General features: G+C 45.9%; 1 protein-coding gene across 1 annotated transcript in view; it reads right to left on the bottom strand.

The window, feature by feature from the left end:
• Nucleotides 1-15,645, bottom strand: part of LOC147685082 (SCO-spondin-like) — a 1,395,910-nt gene that overhangs the window by 491,698 nt on the left and 888,567 nt on the right. The window contains exon 64 of the mRNA XM_086939757.1: nucleotides 632-734. Coding sequence (XP_086795883.1) covers nucleotides 632-734 — 103 coding nt within the window. The remainder of the gene's footprint in view (nucleotides 1-631; nucleotides 735-15,645) is intronic.

Raw genomic sequence — 15,645 nt, 5'->3', positions numbered from 1 at the left:
AATCCCAGCTATATGGCTATTACACAGGCACAGTAAATCTAAACAACTTCTAATGGTGCCACACCTACAGGTGGCAGATTGTTACTACATGTAGCAATGAATGGTCCTGTGCTATAGATGTCATTGGTCTAAATATATCACTTTTCATGTAGTGGTAAAAATGTTGTAATAAGATTAGACCTGAGAATGTAAATATGGTACTTTCCTTTTACAGAGCAAGTCCTGCTACTACTAAGAAGAGGACAACTAACATATCTATATGTAAGAGTTTCCACTTGAAGGCAGCCATCTAATGTCCGAATTACACACGGGGTAAAGCCATATCCCCAGGAAGTAATCTCACCACCTGTTCACAAATGGCCTGTGGTCCCAAATGTGTGATTACCAGATGCTGGAAAACTAGTCTTTCTTTATAGAGTTGAAAAGCACTTGCTAACATTGATTGCAGGACCAAGCAGGGGCTGCAGGTGCAAGGATTACCCAGCCACCCCCAATCCCCTCTATGGCAGGGGGGTTAATGGGATTTTTCAAAGCATCCCACTCCCCCTTCCTGTGAAAAGTCTCTGCTGGGCCCAAACTATTCAAAATAAATCTCCCAATTAATAGAAGGTAATAGAAATATCAGGATTACCTAGAACAGTGTGCTTGATGCTTATTGGGTGGAAGAGGGCACTCTGCGTAAGCACCATGGTGGTTATCGGAGGGTAGAGGAACAGTCCATTGTGGCACTGAACCTAATGGTATAGAAGGTGTTATGTTATTAGGCAATTAGACTTGCACACTTCTCAGGGGTGTTGTACCACTAAACATACTCCATATATGTAATTTGACTTTAAATTCCACCATTTGGTGTGTGGCATCTTGTCTTGAACCATCTGAAATTATGAAACAACTTGCAGAGGCAGAAGTTCTTGCATTGCCTGAAGAAGCTATGCAACTGTGTCTTTTTTTTGGGGCATACTCAGTGCTTAATTTGTGCTGGTGGTTGCAGCTGGGCACCACCACCACTCATTTCTGTGGAACAGTACACTTTAAAAGTCCTTAGGCTGCAATCTCAAAGTTCCGTTACCTGTTTAGTTTATATGCCTCAGCCCAGCAAAGACATCGTTCTGACAACAAGTGAGGTGAAAATGATAAGCCACATTTTTTAATTGTTTTGTGTTGGTGGGTAAAGGAGTTGAAGAATGTGCGGGGAGCAAGATGATGGTGAATCTGTGAGAGAGGAGGGAGGAAATCTACTCCAGGAATTTACCTTTAATACCAACATAATTTAGTCTTTAGTAATGTGGGGGATCTTGTCAAATGGTATATGGGGGCCAAGAGTTCGAATAGTAGTAGAGTGGTGATTTTATTTGGGCCAACTATGGTCTTCAAATTGAAAATGACAATTAATACATAGCCCACCCCTCTCTAGGTTAGTGTTGCAAAAGCAAGTTGCTTTCTGTGAAGAACCTGGGGATGTGAGTTAAGGATGCTCTATAATTTGGTGTGCAGAAGAACAGGCCATTTAATATTCAAACATTGAGGGTGCACTGGATCAAGGAAATGCATAGATAGGTAAGGGATGTTGTTAAACAGGCTGTTACATATACCCATAAAGATGACAAAAGGGATTATGGAAAGATCCTGGTACTCCCAATAAAGTGAAACCACTGTTGCCTTACAGCACAATTTGTTGTGGTGCGCTTAGGGCTTGATGAGAAGAATAAGCAATGTTTTAGCTGTGGCATCGATCTCACTTCCTGTCCACTCTAATATATGTGACATCTAGGGGACTGCCACATAGCTCCGCTTACAGAATGAGTAACAAAATAAGTTAAGTTTTACAGAACACCCTAAAGACAAAGAGATAATCTTTTATGTAAAAAAAACATTTACAGAGGATTCAAAGACCACTCTAAAAAACAAAGCTATTTTGTTTTATTTGAAAATTATGTTGCAATGGAAACAATACAGATTCAGGTTAAAGTTAAGCACCTTGCTGCTTACCAATTCTGGCAGGGACCAGCAACACTTTCTCCGGGCAAAACATATTCCCAGGGTGACAAACCAGCCCAGGAAGAACTGTTTCCTGTTTCAGAAGCTTCTACATTGAAATTAAGGAGAAAAAAATGTAATTTGTATCTACCAATCATACATTAGTACTTGGCAGGAAAACAAGACTTGCATATTCTACAGTAAAAAACATGTTTTAATATAATTAGGAAGTGCATAAATCTTTCTCTGTAAATTTAGATTTTTAAAAGAATATTCCAAATATCCATTCATAGTTTGCAGCAGAACTTCTGGATAGTACTGAGAGATTCCCATGAACATGGCTTTTGCAGGGCATCAATTTTAGCATTGTCACCCAGTAAGTAGGATAATAAAATGGGGTAGTAATACCAGGCCTGGTGTTATTATTCCTTTCAAGTTGAGTCTCAGAATGCAGAATAACATGTGGGTTCCTGAAATAACCATGCCCCTTACTGCATGTTTCAGAAAATTCCGTGCCCTTCCCTAGTCACATTTTACACCTGCTGTAGTTTTGTCACTTTTGCTAATGTGCACACTGATGAATTACATATCAGTAGGTTTTACTCACAGTTTACTTGCCCTTGCTCGCATTTTGCTTGCAGTGTTAGGATGAGGGACTATTTGTACACATATACCTCAATAAATAGACAATTAATTGACTTTTAGTTTTTACCTGAAGTGATTCAAAGAGTATTCAACCTAAATAAAAGTTGGTTGATACTGAAATGAGGGTCAATGTGCTCCATAAGTGTGATGCAGCTGCTCAGAAGGACAGTCCTCTTCAGTGGTTCAGATTGTGCTTGGTGACTGACTGCATGGGGATTGTATACATTCTGGTGGAATGGCTTTTCCTGAGTTATAATTTTTTTATGCAAAGTATGGTGAATTGTTTAATAAACTTGTTAATGCAAAAAAAGAGTGCCCGATATAACAATGACATATCATATCATACTTAAAGAACGTATGCTATAACACGAATTGTGTGCAGCAACAAATAGTGAGCATACCAATACTTAAAGTTTGACAACTAGCAAAAGTGGTCAAATTTAAGATAAATTTAAAATGATTACTTTTGTGATAAATAGATGCAAAAGGGCCAACTTCATTTGAATGCATACAGATACATTGGCTGATGTAACAATTTATAAATATACAATAAATCAATGAATAAACTAGACCCTAGAGCTAGTGACTTGAGGAAGACAACCCTCTTCAGTCCCACGACTACAGCAATATCACAGAGATACTAGCTTTTGAGGGGAAGTAACAAAAGATAAAGAAGCCCTTAACACTAGTAAAACACCGTAAACCACTGCAGATAGGAAAAACCGAATTATCAAACAGGCTAATAAAGATGGAGCTTTTGTTTTCCAGACCACTAAGGTCTACCATGAAGCTTTTCTGAGTCTATAAGGGAGAAAGAAATTGTTAAAAGTTGCAAAGAGACACCACTGAAGAGGTCCACACAGAAATTAATAGCCTAGTGGAAGAAGCCAGAACACTTAATTGGACTTTTATACATTGCCTAACATTCAACCTATTGGTTAAATTTTAGAACCGCTGTTGGTGTTTGTGGACTGGTTACTAAAATTAGGTCCTACGTAAAATACACCAATCAATTACTAAATATGACTGTAGACTTGACCTTTAAGCCCAACTCCAAACTCATGATCAGGTTAGATGTAGAAGTCCTCTACACTAGCATTCCTCTGGATGAGAGCTTTTGTGGTTTTGAGAATTTGTTGAAAGAAGAGGAATGACCCTTCAGTGCTCCAATTGATTGAATAATGAAACCAGCCTGTCTAGCTCTGAAAATTATTATTATTTTTAAATATGAAGGTGGCTCTTAACTACACTACTATTAGCACCTTAGCTCTAAGTATAGCGCGCCTTTAGATCAACAATTTGAAAATGGCCATGTCTGGAACAATAATGCCCATAACAATCTATGACTCTGGCACCACTAAGTTTATGATGTCTTCATCATCTGGAGAGGTAACCCCGATAACGCTATAGAATTGTTCTGGTGGCTAAACACCCAAAACCAGTTCCTTAGGTTCATAATGATAATGAACACATATATCTAATTTCTAGACCTGACCATAGAGCAGAAAATGGCAGATTGTCAACAAACATGTACACTAAATCTACTGGCATAAACAGATTACTGCAGTTTGAGAGCATTCTTCCCTGCTCTCTTAGGGACTACTTACCAGTACGACAGTTCCTATGTAGTAGAAGAAACTGTTCTACAATGCAGGATTATGAAGTGGAGGCAAATAAACTTACAACTAAACTAGTTGAGAAACAGTATCCCTTACTCCTGATACATAAGGTGAATAAAAGAGCCAGGAACAAATATAGAGATGGACTCCTTGAAGACAGGACGAGGAAGGAGAACAGTGTGAGCACTTAAAGCAACATAGCCAATGCAGATAGGAAAATTGTAAATAACCACTCATGTATCCAAAATTGTACCCACCTCATTTTTGAGAAACCCGTATTCTCTTTCTGTAGGAATACAAGTGTGAGAGTCCTACTAATTCACATGAGACACAAATCTAGATTGAAAACCGACCAAAGAACCCTATGGAACCTTCTCAGTATCATAGGACACTACACTTGTGCGCAAAGTTCGGTGTGTTCATTCTCCTCACATAGTAAGGAAATGCGCTTAGGGTTTTGAAAACCCCTAGAGAGCAAAGAAACCATGCAAACTGTGACTCTCTTAATATCATTTAGCTAATTGAATGTCGAAGCATATTAAAGTACAAAGGAATGACATTCAGAAAGGCAAAGATAAGACTCTTCAAACATTAAAGCAACATCCTGTGTAAGAGAAGAAGTACTCGAATGTGTTGGTCCAATATCTTGAAAAAACTCACTCATTAAAAACTAACATTGACTATTACTGAGAAAGTATCCTTCATGAATAAGGGAATACACGAATAAGGCATTGATTGAATGTGAGAAAACACAAAAGTCCCTATTCAAAATGTTAAGGTTTTGGGCAAAGTTCTCCGTAACTAAGAGTATGCCTCAATATGGATCATGTGCTATAACAAGTGACAACATTAATTATGGCTGTATTGTCAAGATACAAAAATTTTCAATGTGCATTAAATTGAGAAATTAAGAGTAAAGAGGTAATCACTATATTAGAATACCCACCGGCAGACTGACGGTGGGGGCCCAACCCCGTCCCCTGATCGTAAAAATATTGAATTTCAAATCCAGTATGAAAACCAGTGGTTGCTACCCTACCCAGATTACACCATGCTGGTACAACGTTAACCTTCCCTCTACCAGGAAGCAAAGAAAAAACTGAATGTCAAGTATGCACTACTATTCCCAGCCAGATTGAAGGTAATCCACGACCCAAAAATGCATTTTTTTTAACACACCTGAGGAGGTGAAAGAATGGTTTGAAATCATGTTCCCTCCATCGGGGTCTGGACCTTCTTCACAAAATTTCATGGTTTCTCCGAAACCTAAGTGGAGATGGCGTTCCCGGCACCATGCGCATGGCACCAGACTAAGGACCCCACCCAGGAGCAGGCCCTGCAGGGTCGCACGGAGATACTGGTAGCTTCAAGCATGATACGGGACAGAGCCCACCACATATCTTCGGACTCTTCTGAGGACAACACAGTCTTCTCTGATTCAGAGAATAGCCTGGAAATATTTAGTACTATCATGCCTCAAACTGTGGAGGGCTTCCTGAGATAATGCTGAGATTGCAGTGAGGTGGGATGAACTCCAGAAAGAAAGTGCAGTAATTTTATATTTCTTTATCCACAGTGCATAATCCTTTCCAATGTCTTGATTTTTATATGATTCATGATATGGTTGGTCCGGGCTGGATTGAGCTCACACTGTGTTCTCATCACAATAGTTAGCCTAGCAAGATGCACCCCCCTAAGGCAAATGCAACAAATACACCGATAAATGTTAGCACCTTTGTGTACACGGTTTGGAAAAGCACAGTTTTACTGCTGGAGAGAGTATTACATGTTATAGTTCAAGAGTTAATGAAGTCTGGCCTATCCATGACACTACCCCACATGCCACCTGCCCTCTCATATTTGATCGGGACACAGCACTCTTATGGCCCACACACAGACACAGGATTGTTACAAAATAATCACTTGGAACGTGTGTGGCCTGGGATCCATACATAAAAGGCATAGAATCCATATGCAGTCAAACAGGCGATATGCACATATAGTTTTCCTACAAGAATCTCACCTCACCGCAGCAGAGTCAGCCAAAGTACGCAAAAAATGGAGAGGGAAGGTTCACTCTACTTCATACTCTGCTTTCACCCGAGGTGCGACCATTTGGATCAGGAATGGGGTCCCTTTCAAGTTGCTGGAGCACCATGCGGACCCTCTAGGGAGATATATTCTGGTGAGAGGCACATTAGACGGCACACCAGCAGTAATAGGGAGCAGCTATGCCTCTAACTTTGAGCAGGATACATTTCTTTTGAGTCTCAATGCTATACTAGCGTATTGGGCAGCATACCCCTGGATATTAGGCGGGGATTACAATGCAGTAATAGATGTGAGTAGGGATAGATCACACCCCTCCCCCCAAGGTGCTGGTACTATACGGCAGGCTGAGGCACTATGCACATGGGCGGAAGGCTAGTCACTGGGAGATGCCCAATGTTTTTTCACATACTGAAGGACTTCGGCAAGTGTTAGGAATAATGCGTCCTTGACCTAGTTGTTTCTGGCAAAGTTGCTGTGGTCCATGAGGGTGCCCCCATCAAACAGCGCGCCCACCGTGGTAACCCTGCCCTCAGCCCAGGGAAGGATTTTCCATCTGGTGAGTAAACTGGTGGGAGTGGGGGTGCCCACCAGTGGTGTGTTATCTGAGTATGGAGGACAGCGTTGCGTGTATTGGAGGGATTTTTTCCAGTATGTTAGCATGGTGCAACGAAGTGTCGGGCGCATGGGGTATACTAGCCCGAGGTAGTAATCCTGTGTGCAGCTCCCCTCTGCTTATTTCCAGGTATGTGTAACCAATGTCATGCAGGTTTTTCCTGCCAGCCAGTACGATAGCCATAAATAAATTGTAGCTGGCTTGCATAACAATAAACGTGAAAATCTGGTGCGCCCAGACCACCCTTGTCAGTGTCTAGTTGTAGTTTAGGCAGTCCCACCCTACGGCGCCCGTTAACCCATATCAGGTCAGTTAGTAACTGGTTCAGTGAGGTAAGTATGGGAGTTAGGATCACCTCCGGCAGGTTAGTAAAGAAATATAGTAGGCGAGGTAGAACCACCCTTTTCGAGATGGCCACTCAGCCCAGTAGAGCGGCAGCGAGGTCCATAATGCAATCTGTGACCGTAGTGCTCGGATAGTTTTGTTCAGATTTCCCTCACTGAGGTCAGTTGCAGTTCAGTAGATTTGTACACCTAGGTATTTGAACGTGTGTGAGGCAACCAACAAAGATAATTGCCCTAATGGAATCGCCTCTCGGCATTCCCTGGGATGGAAAAAAAGGTGTGTGACTTAGACTCGTTTATGGTGAGTCCTGAGAGTTGTGCAAATTGGGCAAAGATCTCTGGCGTCGGTATTGTGAGCAGTTCGTTTGCATACAGTATAATGTTGTCTGCATAAGCGGACAACACATGTGTTGCGTTACCCAGACGTATGCCTTTCTGTTCTGCAGACAGCCGTAGCTTGAGGGCTAGGGGTTCTAGAGCTAGGATTAATAGTAGAGGAGACAGAGAGCAGCCCTGTCGGGTGCCCCTACCAATCCGATATTCGTGCGAGATGTGTCTGCCAGTGCGGGCCCTCGCAGTGGGGGCAGAATACAATAATTGAACCCATTTCGAATAGTCTGGGGGTATGCCAATTGTTCAAGTACCTGGAGCATGTAGTCCCATCGCATCGTGCAGGTACAAAGTGGCATTGTTCTGGGTGGATTAACTTATGCAAATAAGGGAGTAAACGGCGTGAGAGGATTTTACTTAGTATTTTGTACTCAGTTGTGAGCAGGGTCAGAGGCCTGTAACCGGAGATGTCAGTTGCAGGGCAACCCTGTTTGGGGAGTGACACTACTAGTGCCTGCACTGTGGTGTGAGGCAACGCTCCTGTGTCTATAGCAGCTTTGTATTAACGTTCTAACCGCGGCACTAAGGCATCTGAGGATGTGGCGAAGAATTCAGCCGGTAGGCCATTAAGACCAGGGGCTTTATTCCGGGGGAGGTCTTGTATTGCCTCTTTGATCTCCGCCCGGGTGATGGGGCCGTAAAGATCGGGTGCTGCACAGGGCAGCACCCGCCCAACACGAGTTGGTGCACATGACTTACCTCATGGGAGAAGTCCGCCATTTCCCTAAAAGGCTGTACAAAAGCATCAAAGCACACACTGGAACCCCCCTGACGTACTTACGCAATAAATGGTCCAGGGATCTTGATAAAGAGCTCACTGACAAGGAATGGGGCATGATTCCAGAATACCCCAAAAAAATCCAGCGGAACGCCAAATTCAAATTCATCCAGTACATGGTGCTACAGAGGGCATATATCACTCCACATCACTTACAACACATTTTCCCAGCCACACCGCTGCCCCAGATGTAAATTAGAAGATGCAGATCTAATTCACATGCTATGGCTGTGCCCTGTGATTGCTGAATACTGGTCAGAAGTGCTCTCAAGAGTTACCTCAGCAACGGCCTCCCTGTGCTGAGTACAGCAGGTAGCTGTCTGTTAGGTCTGACCCAGTGATCCAAAACTCAGAATGTACAGCGGCGCTTTGTTGATCTGGCCCTCCTGATGGCCAAAAGCTCCATCACCATGCGGTGAAAGTCAGCAAAACCCCCACCGCTCCATGCCTGGCACGGAGAGGTAGAGAGGTGGGGTGGCGCAGAAAATGCAGCAATTAGACGCGAGGAATCCCGCGGTCTGCGTAAAAATTTTATCTACATGGACTGAGATGTTATTCTGAAAGCTTTCAAGACACTTGCATCTGCACCAGTCCCTGTAGTACTTGATCGGTAGGAGCCCCTTTTCACCCAGGCCCATTAAGCACATATAATTCAGCCTTGCACGTAGCCTCGTGATTTAACTCTATTAAGTGTCCATTTTCAGAACTCAATCCACCCACAGTCAGAGGGAGCACCAGAGGGAGCGTGCTGTCAAGATGGCGTGACAGGGTAGGGCCAGATGAGTTGGGGGAAGGGGAGGGAGGGGGAAGGGTTTAGTTTATTTGCTCCATTTCAATTATTCCCTTACTCAGTTCTCCATGTGTTCAGCATCACCATTAAAATAATCCTTCTGATGATTGTAAGTAAACTGTTGTTTAACAGAACTGTCCAACATGATTGCATGATGTTGTACTCGGAACATACAATGGCCTACATGTACCCAACTGCCTTGAAGAAACCTGAGGCCTCTACGCCAAATGTCTCTTTTTCTAATGGATGTACCTGTTAAAACTAAAACGTAATAAAATATGTATAAAAAAATACAAATGTATTGATCGTGAAGCTGTGTTTTTTGGACACTGTTATTTGACCTATTGAGTTAAAATAAAAAAATGGGAACTGTCCCCAAGTTTAGCTCAACGAAACCAAGGATTGTATTTTTACCATTTTCTCTTTTGTATAGTGTCACAGTTATGTCACCATAAAGTGTGTAAAGAATATTACTAATCATCTCAATACCATTAACAAACACAGTTTTTGGACACTGGCAATCAATTTATGAAATTTCAAAGAATGGCAACTACATTTCCCATGATTCCTTCCTTACAGCACACTACGTGAGAGTATGCAATGATGTTATGTGCATTATGCGGTGATGGGGGCAATGAGCATTAAGTTTACAGCGAGCCCCCCAGATAAAGACGAGGCTTGGTTTATGGACAAGCGAGCAGCCAACCAGGAAGAGACTGGGTTTATTTTAGGTGATCTAAAGCGACATGGCACCCATGAGGATGCCAGTAACCCACTGGTGATGAAGCACCTAATACTACACATGCTTCAAAGTAACTTTAAATAATATGTTTCTTTTCTCTTCCAGCATATTTGAACCTGCCAATATTTGACATCTGCCATGTGTAGTGTGTGACTACAGGGGCATTGTCCCCCTGTCTTCCAAAGTCACAGTAGATGGATCCCTAATTTGGTACGGTGAAATGGACTAATGACTTTATTTTCACCCATTGACATTGTCTGTTGCAGTGAACTGCATGGAGTGAACCAGACTTAATGGAAAGGGGCGACCACTCGGTCCCCCCGAACGTATGGTGGAGTACCCCGATCCCCCCGGGAAGCCATTTTGGGCGGGAGGCGAGTCTCGGCTGGTATGCCCGAAGCGGCGTAGCCGGGGCGCGCCTTTTCCCGCCCAAGAGGGGGTTGTCCTAGACACCAACACCGCTAGCCACGCCCTGGAGGCGGATTGGAGGTGGGTACACGCCTGCCCGAAGAAGGATAAAAGGAGCGATAAGCCAAGGAAGCATCCTCTTGTTCCTGTGCTCTGAAGCTGCACCTCCCCGTTGCACGTGAGCTCGAGACGGAACGAAGAGCCATTTTTGAGAATTAATCGTGTGTTTTCTTCTTTCAGTGAGTTCGGAGCTTTCTGCTTAGGACCTTTGAGGAATATACGTGGACGATGCCTAGCAAGAAGGTCGGAAAGAGGATCGGGACCGATCAGATGCTCCGTATGCTGATGAAAGACATGGCGGATATGAAAAAGCAGATGGCGGTAATGAATGGTGTGGGGGGGGCCTAAGAGAGTCATCGGACCAGCATTGCCGGGAGTAGTCCCTAGCGGGAGAGGCAGAAGGGCCAAGAAGGGAGCGTCGGGGGGGGAAGCCCCGGTGCCCGAAGTACCCCCTGCGAACCCGGTCACCCCGATCGAGGCCCCGACTCCGGTCCCAGATGTGGGCCAACCGATCCCTGTGGTAGTCACTCCTGTGAACGGGGAGGATATGCCTCCTGAGCTGGCTGCCCAGTTGGCGGCGTGGTTAGGCAAAGAAAACGAGGGGGCCACGGCTGAGGAAGCCAGAGCAATAATGAAGCAGTTGCGGCAATCGAAAGATGCTGCGAAGGCACCGTCTCCTTTTGTTTCCCCGCAGGCTCCCGTGGAACAACCAGTGTCGGGCGTTGGTTCGGCAGGAACTACGGTCACAGTGGCCGGTTCAGGTAAGCAGCCATTGCCGATTGCGGGGGAGGGATCGGTACCTTCAAGGAGGGAAAAAGTTGTTCAGCATATCCCGATTGATGTAAAAGAAAGGATATGGGCTGATAAATATGTGAACATGTTTTCCTTGTTGACCGATCACTATGAGATTGAGCATGTGAAAAATCAAAAAGAGTTTCTGCATCCTAGTGTATGGCGCGCCAAGATGGCCGCTTTCAGAGTGGATGAGTCGATCGACAATTGGGGCAGAGCGTTTGGAATGTTCATTGCAATTATGGGGGAACGTAGGCCCGAATTATTGGTGGGATTAGCCGTGTATCAGACACGTATCATGGAATTTTTTGGAACATATGGTGGCAATCAATGGTTGTATTACGATAGCATATTTCGTAAGTCCAAGGAGCACGACTCATCCCTGACGTGGGATTGTTTCGACTCCATTTCCTGGCAGAAAATGGAGAAGTCAGGCACGGCGAAGTCGCCATCTTTAGGGGGGGGTATGGTCGAGTTTTCCCGCCATTCGTCTGGGACGCCCTTTCGGGCAGGATCGAGCAATGATCAGCACACAAGGAATAATGGCAACTCAGGTAAAAAAGGGGTCTGCTGGGGCTTTAACAGAGGTAAATGTACTAGGCCGCAGGGATCTTGCAGGTTTAGGCATGAATGTACTGGGTGCGGGTAGTCCTCTCACCCCGAGACCATGTGCAGAGCCAAAAATGGTGATCCGGGAAGTAGAGGGGGCGCCAAACAGGTCTGAAATAGTCCGAGGGGCGCCTCTCCCTACCCCGATTGATATCATGGCAATGATTCCTTGGTTGAACGAATATCCGGATCATATCTCCGCTGGGGTGTTGCGAGATGGTTTTTCATATGGTTTCCGCATCCCGGCGGGGGATTTTCAGGGTAAAGCGCAATGCAGGAACCAACTGTCGGTTCTGCAGAATACGGCGGTGGTACAAGCTAAGATTGGGAAGGAGGTGACCCGAGGTCGGGTTGCCGGCCCATTTGACATGCCGCCTGTTGCTAATTTTGTTTGTTCGCCTCTGGGAGTGGTCCCCAAAAAGGACCCAGGGGAATTCAGGTTGATACATAATTTGTCAGCCCCAAGGGGTCTTTCGGTGAACGACGCGATTGACCCGGGAGTTTGTTCGGTGCGGTACGCATCTTTTGATGAGGCTGTCGCCATGTTGAATCGCCTGGGGCCCGGAGTGCTGATGGCCAAGTCGGACATTGAGTCGGCGTTCCGGTTGCTCCCGGTACACCCAGATGATCAGCGTCTCCTTGGTTTCATGTTTCAGGGACGCTATTACATGGATAAATGTATGCCAATGGGTTGCTTTATTTCTTGTGCGTATTTTGAAAAATTCAGTAGTTTTTTACAATGGGCGTTCACAAGAACAACAGGGTTTACACATGTTATGCATTACCTTGATGATTTTCTATTTCTGCGGGCAGCCGGGGACATGGAATGTGCACAGGCTTTGAATGAATTTTGTGATCTCATGACCCGCTTTGGCGTGCCATTGGCACCAGGTAAGACAGTGGGCCCGGCTACTTCGCTCGAGTTTCTTGGAATAGAGCTCGACTCCGAAGAGGGGTGCTTCCGTTTGCCTAAGGAAAAGGTAACGAAGTTTAAAACATCACTTGAAACATGTATTGGTGAGACGAAGGTAAATTTGCATCAGTTGCAGCAAGCTGTGGGTCAGCTGAACTTTGCCCTTAGAGTAATACCGATGGCTCGCCCCTTTTCCCGCTCTATTGCTCAAGCCATGGTCGGCCTTAAGGAAGGGCACCACCGCACAAGGCTCTCGGCAGAGGTCCGACAGGACATGCGCATATGGTTGGCATTCCTTACGGATTTCAACGGTCGTGTCGTGTGGACCAACCAGCGGTCTCCTCCGTGGAGCTGGGGTTGTGGACGGACTCGGCAGGGGGCGTGGGTTTTGGCGCCATCCTGGGTAATCATTGGTCGGCACGAACCTGGCCGCCATGGTGGCACGAGATTGGGCTGACAGGTAACATTGGGTTTCTTGAACTGTTCCCTATCCTGGTGGCCTTGAAAACATGGCCTGAGGATTTTCGTGATCGCTCTGTGGTTTTCTGGTCTGATAATATGACCGTGGTTGAGTGTATCAATAGTCAGGCAGCACGCTGCAAATGGATCTTGAGACTGTTGAAGGAAATTGTCCTGCTGTGTATGAGACTAAACGTCCACTTTAGGGCGAGACATGTGCCAGGGGTGTTAAATCAGGCAGCTGATGCACTTTCTCGTTCCCGTATGCAGGCCTTCTGGGGTTTTCTGCCCTCAGCGGACCCGGTGGCGGCACCATTTCCCGAAGCTCTCTGGTCTCTCGGTGCCCCGGACTACAAGACCTCGTGGGAGAGAGTTTAGCACCCAGGACAAGGAAGGCTTATGAAGGGGCGTTCCGTTCTTATTTGTCCTTTTTGGGTTCAGCTAGGGGGGAGCTGAAATGCCAGAAACCGGTCCCCGGTAGCTTGTCTCCTTTCTGGTAAAGAATTGGCTTGGTAGTTTAGTCTGCCCTGTTCCCATGATGCACTGGGCCAGGGACAGACTGATTTGCATATAGCCAGGTTCTGAGCTGGGATAAGGCAGTGAGATAAATAACGGTGATGGATCAAGCCCTGATCTTTGGACTGGGTAAGAGTGGTCTGCTCAATTCAGACACTCTGTTCATCACCACCCCCTTTTGTAAATCGATTTTGGCCACTATAGGTGTGGCAGGGTATACTCAGACATGAGTCCCTTTCTCACTGCTCCATCAGGATTCAAGCAAGCCGGGCCGAAGAGGCTGAAATGCCAGAAACCGGTCCCCGGTAGCTTGTCTCCTTTCTGGTAAAGAATTGGCTTGGTAGTTTAGTCTGCCCTGTTCCCATGATGCACTGGGCCAGGGACAGATTGATTTGCATATAGCCAGGTTCTGAGCTGGGATGGGGCAGTGAGATAAATAACGGTGATGGATCAAGCCCTGATCTTTGGACTGGGTAAGAGTGGTCTGCTCAATTCAGACACTCTGTTCATCACCACCCCCTTTTGTAAATCGATTTTGGCCACTATAGGTGTGGCAGGGTATACTCAGACATGAGTCCCTTTCTCACTGCTCCATCAGGATTCAAGCAAGCCGGGCCGAAGAGGCTGAAATGCCAGAAACCGGTCCCCGGTAGCTTGTCTCCTTTCTGGTAAAGAATTGGCTTGGTAGTTTAGTCTGCCCTGTTCCCATGATGCACTGGGCCAGGGACAGACTGATTTGCATATAGCCAGGTTCTGAGCTGGGATGGGGCAGTGAGATAAATAACGGTGATGGATCAAGCCCTGATCTTTGGACTGGGTAAGAGTGGTCTGCTCAATTCAGACACTCTGTTCATCACCACCCCCTTTTGTAAATCGATTTTGGCCACTATAGGTGTGGCAGGGTATACTCAGACATGAGTCCCTTTCTCACTGCTCCATCAGGATTCAAGCAAGCCGGGCCGAAGAGGCTGAAATGCCAGAAACCGGTCCCCGGTAGCTTGTCTCCTTTCTGGTAAAGAATTGGCTTGGTAGTTTAGTCTGCCCTGTTCCCATGATGCACTGGGCCAGGGACAGACTGATTTGCATATAGCCAGGTTCTGAGCTGGGATGGGGAAGTGAGATAAATAACGGTGATGGATCAAGCCCTGATCTTTGGACTGGGTAAGAGTGGTCTGCTCAATTCAGACACTCTGTTCATCACCACCCCCTTTTGTAAAGCCATTTCTTTCATGGCACGGGCTCATGGTATACAGGATCCCACGGCGTCTTTCTTGGTGCAGAAGGCGCTGCGTGGGTGGCAACGCCGTGAGGGTTGCAGAGTGGATGAAAGACATCCGATAGGTCTTGAAAGGTTGGCCCTGTTACTGTCCTTACTCCCTGCGACATGTTCGTCTCAATCAGAGACAGTGCTATTCCGGGCCGCGTTTGCATTAGCATTCCATGGGGCTATGCGGGTAAGCGAGCTGGTAGCGAGGAACAAGCAGGATACGGGGGGAGGTCTGTGCCGTGAGCACATCCAAATTAAGGGGGAGACAATGGTAGTCTCATTTGTCAGGTCCAAGACCGATCAGAAAGCGATCGGGGACAGTGTAGTGGTTCAGCAGATTCCGGGATCTCCCATGTGCCCGGTAGCATGCGTTGAGGAGTATTTGGCGCAGAGGGCGGCATCATGGGAGGGAAGCTTGCTGAGGCACGCTGACGCCACCCCGCTGACTAGGTTTCAGTTTCAGCGGATGCTAACGATGGCGATCGCAGCGGCGGGCTTGAACCCGTGCGAGTTTGGGACCCATTCCTTCAGGATAGGGGCTGCTACAGAGGCTACAGCCAGGGGTCTGAGTGTGGAAAAAGTGAAACAGTTGGGGCGTTGGTCCTCGAATTGTTATAAAAGGTATGTGCGGTTGCACATGTTGTGAAGCCTATGTCTTGTACTCACGCTTC

The sequence above is a fragment of the Lissotriton vulgaris genome, chromosome 10 (genome assembly GCF_964263255.1).
Source record: "Lissotriton vulgaris chromosome 10, aLisVul1.2, whole genome shotgun sequence".
Classification (NCBI taxonomy): domain Eukaryota; kingdom Metazoa; phylum Chordata; class Amphibia; order Caudata; family Salamandridae; genus Lissotriton; species Lissotriton vulgaris.
The sequence above is the reverse complement of the archived record's forward strand: the minus strand, read 5'-3'. Positions and strand labels throughout refer to the sequence as shown.